The sequence below is a fragment of the Exophiala oligosperma genome, assembly GCF_000835515.1.
Source record: "Exophiala oligosperma strain CBS 72588 unplaced genomic scaffold supercont1.32, whole genome shotgun sequence".
Lineage (NCBI taxonomy): Eukaryota > Fungi > Ascomycota > Eurotiomycetes > Chaetothyriales > Herpotrichiellaceae > Exophiala > Exophiala oligosperma.
The window spans coordinates 68275-77175 of NW_015622849.1; the positions used below are offsets into that span (position 1 = coordinate 68275).

The window sequence follows — 8901 nt, forward strand, 5'->3', positions numbered from 1 at the left end:
GGGCATCTTCAGCTAAATCCAGCGGCAACCAACAACATCTTTCAAAGAGTCCCACTCTGCCTCGCCGTCGCCCTCCCAGCCGAGTTACAGCGGACGGCAGCGAGGAAGCAGCAACGCAGAAAACGGAGGCTGGAAGAGGGTCAGTGCATTGTGCACAAGAGTAATGGGCTTATTCAATGCTCTGTATGTTACATGTGTGTTCACACATTCTCCTAGACAACCCTAATATACTGGGTGACGATCAGCCAGTTGGTATACATTCTAGATCACCCATTCCTGACGACGAAAATTCTGCCTTCGATATCCGGCAAACCCAGCAATCTCTCTCCAAATCTCTCTTGGGGATGTTCCAATTCACGCATGACTGAGAGAAAGAGAACTCCAGGCCATTCAAACGGATATTTATGCAGGCCACGAGCTACGAGGTAGTGGATCACACAATGACGACGATGTCTTACTCGTAGTCTCGCCGATGATCGTTACAGTACAGTCACGAATACGCCAGCGTCAGTTAGCCCACATGAAGTGTCATAACTGACTGAATGAGAGAGGGTTTCAGCAATCAAACGGTAAATCAGGAATTGCTATCACTATCGAGTCAAAACATACCCTTCATTTTACATCGGTCTTCTTGTCTTCGATTCTCAATCCACCGCTACACCAGTTTTAGCTCCTGTCATTTTTCACATGAGGACGCCTTACCCGAACTTGGGGAATTGTCATTTGTGTTCGCTCCGCGATACCTTGAAGCTCCTCTTCAGTCGCACTTCGATTTCGATATTTTTGGTAAGCTTCTCGAAGAATTGAGACATCTTCAATGCTGGAAATTTGTGTCAGTAAAATTAATGTCGAGGACGAGATACGACTTACCTTGGTTTGTGGCGTCGTCGGACGGGGGCTTCGGTAACCTCCAGACCATTACAAGTAACTCTGTTTGTCCGTCGCTCCTGAAAGACCTGTAATGTCTTTTGGGTATTCATCGTGCCTGTTGGGGGAGACTTGCGATCTTGATAAGATGTATCTGTAGTTTGGTCATAACAGCCCCGGAATTTAGAATAGTACTCGTTTTGACTGACCTTGTTTCCGGCGTGTCATAGTCTGCACACTCGAACCCCTGACTCCACGATCTAAGCACGATGATCTTGCACCTGATTTATGTTCGGAGAGCTCTCTCGATTCGGTCGGTTTGAGACAAGAAAGGTCGAATGGAAATTGGATAGATGACAGGTCTATCTGGTTGTCACACTCCAATGTCGTTGTCATCCCTTTAACAGCTTGCAAATTACTCATACGGAGTGGCGACGTCTGTGAGGGTGGCGTAGGCGTCATAAATCTGAACGACGGCCGGGAAAGTTGTAACTGCCTGTCGATTTCAGAGAAGTTCATCTCCGGGCCAAAATCGCCATCACACTCAAAGAGTCCATCTTGTCTCGGTCCATCTCTTGATACGTTCCCAGGTTGTGCTGTATTCGAAGGACCTTCGTCCGGACATAGTCCATCGTCACCGAAAACTTTTTTACCTTGTGCGTCTCGAGTAGAAATCAATTCAAGCAGGGCCTTGGTGATTAACGTCAAGCCAAGCAGGCAAGAGAGATTCACCGCCAAAGAAATATGTGCATAGGATCCTTGAATCTTAGGATCACCCCTTACAACCTCGATAGAAGGTAATCTCCGCTTGAATCTCTGCAAGGTGTCCCTATGAGAGGGATGCGCTGACGATGCTTTTAAGATATGGGTAAGGTTGACACTGAAGTCTCTCCGTCTGACTGCCACTACATCATTGTCGCATTCGAGAAAATGAAAGTGTTGACTCTGTCGAGTATGCGTCACTTTCATCACTCGCGTTCTTTCGTGCAAGATTGCTCCGAGGGCTTGAAGTGAATAAAGGTTACACAAATTAATGGCGACGTCGGACTCGACGAACACGCCCAATGAATCCACCACGTCATAGTTGAACTTCTGATTTGGCCAACTAAATGGGGGTTCATCAAACCCTGCTGCTCGAAAAACTTGGCTTGCGTTTATCCATAAATCCTGATCTCGAATCAGAATTGTACGGTCTTCAAAGATAAGCTTTGTGTAGCTCGGGATTTTCTCTCGCTGTTCCATCTGGAGCGGATCAGATAAGATGGGAGTTTTCTGCGCTCTTTGACCTTCTTGAGCTTCTCCAAAAGACAAAAGCGGCCGAAAGTCATCGTCAAGATTGGCCATAGCACATAGTCCGCGTGCTGTCGGAAGGTCAATCCAAGGACCCGTCGCGGACGTATCCATGGTAAAGTTGAGTCGAGCATCTGGTACATGTAAAATGCCCCGGTGCCTGCCCGAGTTCTGTACAACAAACTGCCCATGCTTCTCCAGAGGTGGTGCGATAGGAGGGTTGTCAGAACTATCGCTTTGAATGGACCCATGGATTGATTCAGCCTGTTTTGCACCATTGTCTGCGCTGTCCAATAATGCCTTCAAGCTCTCGTCTGGTGTGATCTGGGAAACGTCCCCTAGATCAAACGACCAGCCTGGAAAATTGAGGCTCGGATCGAAATCGTTGGTGGTCCGTCTGCGTTTCACAGATCGGTCGCTGTGTCTTTCTCCCGGGCTAGGTGAGCCATTCTCGGGTTGCGATGTGTGCCCCTCGTGGCTCGCTGCTGTACCACCAATCTTTCCGAAGGGCTCCTTGATGGTCGACGCATCTTCTGCATCAATGTCATCATGCACTTGGGCCGGTTCTCGTCGTGGCGTGAGGCTTCCTGTCCGCAGGGGAATCTCTTCGAACAGGCCAATGTCGTACGCCATGCTCAAACACTCTGCTGCTGACTGGCGGTCTGTAGGCTCCCATTTGAGCATGTGGCTTTTAAGAAAGTCGATCATGGGATCCGACTCCCAGTCCTCTGCCGCCTCGACGATGCTAGAGCACCAGGTGAAAGCTTGCCGTTGAGTTTTGCGACGCTCTTTCACGTCTTTTGGTGGTGCATCGCGAGGGACCTCGGGGAGCCCATAGAGACCTTCCAAGACAATCACACCCAACTGCCAGATATCGACTACGCACGTATAAGGCCGATTTGAATAAACTTCGGGGGGCGAATATCGATAATTCCCGCACCGTGTTCTCAAGTCGATATCTTTTTTTGCGAGACCAAAGTCGCCGACTCGAACTAAGAACGGTGTCCTGGATTTTACGAGGATGTTCTCAGGTTTCAAATCTCGATGCGTTACATTGCGGGCGTGGAGATATTCAAGAGCTTTCAAGCACTGGTGTAGAAGAGTCACCCATTCTTCCACCGCAATCGGACTGATCGAGTTTTGCCGGCTTAGATTTCCCAGCGGCAGATATTCCGTCACCATAAGTGGTTTTGGATGCGTCTTGAAGTCGATAAACCCAACTATGTGGTCCTTTCGAGAGAGTCAGTCAAAACAATAATCAATAACCGGGAAGGATCTTATCATACGTGTCGAAGCGTTTTCATGATTTCAATTTCACGCTGCCAGCCTGACGGATAGAAAAACTCCTTTCCAGCGCATTCCAATCCGGTAGTAGCGTTCAGGACCCTTCTGACTCGTCCGTAAGCGCCGTGGCCCAATTCTTCACGCTTCAAGTAAACTGGTCGTCTGCTTGGACTGAGCGATTCGCTCGGCGCGAACGAGTCACCTGGACTGCCGAGGGCTAGACTATAGAAATCTACTTCGTGCGACGGAGGAGCACCGTCCATAAATCTCTCGACATTGTCGTTGTATTCATTAGGACGTGTCTCGTAATGCCGAGGGAGATGGACGTTAAAGGCCAGCTCCCGGTTGTTTCGCAGTGGTATCTTCACTCTGATTGTTTCATACCCGGGAAAGAAGATCCATTTGAAGTGATGACGAAGTTCGTCTTTCGCCTCACCGTCATAACTGACGGTGAGACCGTTGTTAGAATTATCCCAGATTGCGGGCCGTTGTTCGCTGTCAAAAGAGATGTAAAATCGTGGTCTGGTCGATTCGAGAAGGACATCACACTGATCGGGATCACTTCCAAATATGACACGACCTTTCACTTTGGTCTCCTGGTCAAATCTCAGTTGGATACGGTGAAAATAATCCAGTTCGTTCGCAGGAGTTTCGTCTTCGCCGTATTCGCTTGGCGTGGTGCCGCGGCTAATAGGAGACGGCTTCACATATCTGTCCGCGTTGTGTGGTAAACGGAAAGAATCGATCGTCAATCCCCATTCGTCAAAAGGAGTTAGGATCAAGAATGTATTCAATTCATCCATTCTGTCTCGTCATACTCCGTAGGGGAGGAAGAGGAACTACACTTAGAGACGACACTGCTTCTTACGCTTATATACTCCGGCTGCCTCTCGGTGGAGGATGCTCAACGGCCCCAGATCGACGATCCCGTCGGTTAGCGCCGGGGCTAATATTTAGTGCGTAATTTTCAAAATAAATCTAGAGCCTATCACTTCCCCGCTCAGCACACCTCTTGAAACTGCGACACTTTCAGACTGCGACACCTTGAAACTGCGGTCAGCTGCACCTAGCATCACTCTGCAACCTACGACTTGATGGTTTTCTCTCAATGTTGGACCAATTTATTGACCTTAATCCTCCGTCATCATGACAATCACAGTATATGCGGATGAACTCCTACGTCTAACCGTCGATGATATTGGAGATGAGCAATTCTTCGAGATCAAAGATCAAGAAAACGAGACTGAGGAACATGTAGCACATCTACGGTGAGGATAGCTTTGCTTGATGCTCCTGTATTGGGTTCCGGTATTAACAACGAATCGTTCGTGTCTAGAAAACTCGCTGATGAACGCGACGAAAGGGATCGGTCGCGGGCGGTGGACGCAGGTGAACTTGGCAGACGACTAGGGTACGAGCGATCCACCCGTAGGGATAATACTGACCGCAAATACAGGTGTCTTCCTACCGCAGATTCATTCATCCCTTCCTCCCACCGTCACCGCTCACCTTCCAGTTCATCTCTCGACAGCGAAAGAGATAAAGCGGGGGCTTGGCAAGAGCAACTGGAAGCCCATCATGAACTGGTGGCTGACGGAGGTCGACCGTCTCATCCTATAACTCTTGGGTGGGACGTGATAGAAAACTCCAACAATTATGAACAGTACAAGGACATTATCTGGTTTTGGCACTGGAAGGGAGGCTATTACACAGTCTTTTTTACTCAACTCATGGAGTGGAGGCGATTCCGAGAAATGCAAGACAAGAGGCGGAGTTATTACATTCCACAAAACAGGTTTCAAGAGTACCAAGACTTGGTCCGTGAGAGCCAAACAGACGCGGGATGGAAATACGACCTCCGAGTGCTCGAGGACCGACACCAACAGAACCGACTGGAAGACTGGAATGAGTTTCGGGCAGTCTACTATCGGAGGCTCAAACAATGTGAGAAACGGGTTGCGCCGGCACATGCGAATCTACTTGTCAGGGAGAAGGAATTTGAAGAAACCCAAGCACGACTGACCGATGTCATTACTGATACTCAGGTCCTGTATAGCCGATTCAGCGAAATTCGAGCCTCACAGAAAGAAGTGGCGAAAGCGCAATCTAGAGTGGAGTCAGCCGAGGAGGCGTTACGAGCAGCAAGACAAAGCAGGTCAAAGACAAAGGCAGAGTTGATGAGGGTGGCGCACCAGGAAATCGCTTCTGCGAGGGACAATTTAAAGCAGGTATCTGGTACTGAGGAAATGAGAAGACTCCGTGATGGGTACGATCTGCACATAGCCGACAAGGTCATGGTCATAGCAAGGGGTAAGTTGAGAGGAGCGGAGCTCGACGTGAAGAGATGGAAAGTATTTCTGAAGTGGGTCGACGACCAGCATTCAGCCATCGCTGCCGAATGCGGGTTGTTCACCAATAATGCCCTGGATGCCGTTCCTCAAACCATCACACGAAAAGAAGATCCGCAGAGGCAGAAAGAGCGGCCTCAGCTCCGACAAAGAAAACAAAAACAAAGACGGTCTGTCCTAAGTCCAAAGGCTTCATCGAAGGTCTCGAAATCCTTGAAAGCTAGAGTTGGCTCTTCCAGTTTACGTCCAACGATCACAACACCACTTCACGAATCTCCCATGCCGGCGGTTGCTTCAGCTCAGCAAGGAGATCATGATGACAACAGAAAATCGCGGCTACGGCCATGCCCAAGTACGTCACCACTCAAGCCCACTCGTCGCAGCGCTCGAATCGCAGAAAGAATAAAAGGCCTACAAGATTCCAATGCACTATCTAAAACCGCAAGGATTATGGGTGGAGAGGCGCATGAGCTGTCACAAGTGAAACGACAAATGGAACAGAATATAAAGGCAGCAACGAAGAGTAGTGAGCGCCTCAAAGGCAGGCATCCATCGAAACCGCAAGGCGTGTCAAAGCGAAGGGGCCCTCCTCGATGAAGATGCATCCCGAACCGAGCCTTTCTTCATTCTCCAGTTCCCTGTATCAGTACCAATGTCGAGAACGTTCCCGGGTGTCTTGACAAGGGGGAGTGTATGTATTTTGAGATTGTCTTTGCAACAGCTTTCGGTTGATGCAGCTTGCACCAGAATGTACACAGATCACGTGACTTGAAGTCCTTGATGATGTCTCCCGCCGATGGTTATATCTTGAACTCTTGTCTTGGTCTTCCGTCGAGATCGATCTCCACGGTGTGTTTAATCTTCAGGCCGCCTAGCCACCTCATGCAGGCCCCAAAACACGGCCTGACAATAAAATCAACTTTGGGAAACCTTCCAGACCAACGAATCATTTTTAACGCCCAGAAGCATGAAACCGTGCGTTTTGGTATCAAGTTTCGACTTGAGACATTGCCAGGGCAGTTTTCCATGAACCATCGCGAGACCTATCATGTAGACCGACGGGTATCTACGGAGTACAGATACTGAAATAGCGATTGCTACCCAGGAGACGTGGATGCGCTGGCGAAGGACTGAGGTGGCATCCACTGGAGAGCTCTCGTGTTGCTTGAGGACTTGCGCTTGCGGTTTGGACCTGCACCCGGCGCCTCTTTGTCGAGTGGCATTACAGTACAAAGTACTCTCTACGTATCACCCAATTCTTCTGGCTTTCAATTGGATTGCTACCGGCCAATGATTTCCAACCGATGCCGCCTGCAATAAGGACCAATCATTCCCTATCTGAATCCTCTTGCATAACCGGTCCATCATCGAGAAGCCAGCCATTTTATGAAACACGACAGCGAAGCAGAAAGCATCCGTTGGGCAAATCGTTGGCTGGGATTAAGTAGTGTTCGGAGACCTTGCTCCAATTCGCCCCGTCACCGTAGCTCTCCGTCAGGGGTTGTGCTAGGGTCCGCTCCAGCCATCTTCGACCTTTCGGTATTCCAGCACATTGAACCAGAGCTGGATCCACCTGCACCCGCTCCTCGTAAAAGCGACGATTGGCTCTCGATGATTGACAACGTCTAGGCAGGCGTTGCCCGATTTTCCTCATGCCAACCGCTTGCGAGACTGGAGGGCCGCCTAGAGAGCCAACCATTGCGCAGGAATCATCGATGGCGAAGACCCCTCTTCTGTGGTCCATCCACGTAAATACTACTGAACATCTCTTTTCACCTCGTCCGTACAGGGTACAGTACTGTAAGATGTCGGTGCCGTACAAGAATTCACTCTATCTCTGGCTTTGCGCGCAACCTGACGATTTCAACCCAGGAGCGAGCACAATAAGACTAACACCATCGCAGCAGGCGGAGTGGCAGCAGCTCACCGATTCAGCCTACTTTGGTTGGAGACCTTCAGATTCGGGCTTCAGAATCCTCGATCGAAACATCCCGTATATCGGAGACCGCGAAATACGTGTGACTTATCGGGCAAAGACCGACCCTCCTGGTGCAGGTCTCGGAGCACTCAATCGGCTCCCCATTGAGCTCCTGAATTCTATTATCTCGTCACTTGACATATCTACTCTTGACCGGTTCAAAAGAGTGAATAGGCGAGCTTTCGAGATCGTCAATGCGCATCCGGAATTTCACGTCATGAACTCGCAAGCGCATGATACCCTACGCGGGTTGCGCGCCATTAAAACAAGCCATATGATCACCGTTCAAGTCCTCTTTGAAAAGCTCTGCACCAGCAAGTGTGAGGACTGTGGCGACTATGGCGGATACATTTATCTTCTGACTTTTCGGCGGGTTTGTTATCGGTGCTTCACGGAGCAAGACCGATATTGGCCACTACGAGAGACTGACGCTTTGAGAACGTACGGCCTTACTCCGGAAATCCTGCGCACTTTGCCTCGTTGTCAAGGCTACCCCGGCTACTACGAGGATGAATTCTTCTACAGGAACAGGCAGGGCTATCTGTCTTTGATAGACCGCCAGTCTGCGTACCGTGCAGGGGTCGCTCGCCATGGCTCGCTTCAAGCCATGAAGGAGTACGTGGCGAACGTAGACTCCAACCTCTGGGCACAATTCGAGAAAAAAATCGAAAGACGCGAGAAGCAAGTGGCAGCAGAGAGGGTAGTGAAGGTCCGCAACAAGATTGCCCAAAAAGTGACTAAGATCAGGAAACGGAACGCTTATAAAAAGGAGGTCCTGACAAGGAGGGAAAGAACGACAAAGGAGAATGGCGCAATTCTCTCTGTGCCATGACCCAGCACAGATTGAGGATGCCAATGGCGTGGGTGATGAAACTGACAACGAAAGTATCAGCACACTTGACGATACGGACGAAGACACTAGGAGCGATAGAAGTGAAATTTTCTCCCACATAGCAGAGACCGTGTCCTGGAGCACCGGGAAGTGGGACGGACACGCCCTGGAGCCGCTTCGTTACATGGCAATGATGCGGGTGCCTTGGCTGAACAGGCAAAGCGGGAGGGATGAATGGGGGTTCCATTGCGTTGGGTGCGAGCAAAATCAGCGGTGGCCGAACCATGCTAGACGCGACTACA

At 49.9% G+C, this 8901-nt stretch overlaps 3 protein-coding genes across 6 annotated transcripts; 2 read left to right on the plus strand and 1 right to left on the minus strand.

Annotated features, from left to right (window-relative positions):
• Positions 1–553: 553 nt before the first annotated feature.
• Positions 554–4251, minus strand: PV06_11442. 4 transcript variants are annotated; one of them, XM_016413120.1, is made up of 5 exons: positions 3444–4251; positions 1077–3387; positions 871–1006; positions 703–820; positions 554–655 (listed from the first exon to the last, which is right to left on the minus strand). In XM_016413120.1, the coding sequence occupies exons 1-5, from the start codon at positions 4242–4244 to the stop codon at positions 599–601; spliced, it is 3423 nt and encodes a 1140-aa protein (XP_016256517.1). In that variant the 5' UTR covers positions 4245–4251; the 3' UTR covers positions 554–598. The 4 variants fall into 4 exon arrangements, with proteins under 4 accessions (XP_016256517.1, XP_016256516.1, XP_016256519.1 ...); XM_016413119.1 differs by having other exon boundaries at positions 871–1021; XM_016413122.1 differs by having other exon boundaries at positions 871–3387.
• Positions 4252–4587: 336 nt separating this feature from the next.
• Positions 4588–6386, plus strand: PV06_11443 (uncharacterized protein; the record flags this gene model as incomplete). Its single annotated transcript, XM_016413123.1, has 2 exons — positions 4588–4709; positions 4778–6386. 2 exons carry the CDS (start codon positions 4588–4590, stop codon positions 6384–6386), a joined length of 1731 nt encoding a protein of 576 aa, XP_016256520.1.
• A 1208-nt stretch (positions 6387–7594) lies between these two features.
• PV06_11444 (uncharacterized protein) lies at positions 7595–8599 on the plus strand (the record flags this gene model as incomplete). Its single annotated transcript, XM_016413124.1, has 1 exon — positions 7595–8599. One exon carries the CDS (start codon positions 7595–7597, stop codon positions 8597–8599), a length of 1005 nt encoding a protein of 334 aa, XP_016256521.1.
• Positions 8600–8901: the final 302 nt, after the last annotated feature.

Excerpts from the sequence above, each read along its gene's own strand:
- PV06_11442 (XM_016413119.1), bottom strand. The coding sequence starts at position 4,244 with ATGGATGAATTGAATACATTCTTGATCCTAACTCCTTTTGACGAATGG. Across the intron at positions 3,388-3,443 it reads TCATGAAAACGCTTCGACAC|GACCACATAGTTGGGTTTAT; the intron begins GTATGATAAGAT and ends CTCTCTCGAAAG. Across the intron at positions 1,022-1,076 it reads TATGACACGCCGGAAACAAG|ATACATCTTATCAAGATCGC; the intron begins GTCAGTCAAAAC and ends ACCAAACTACAG.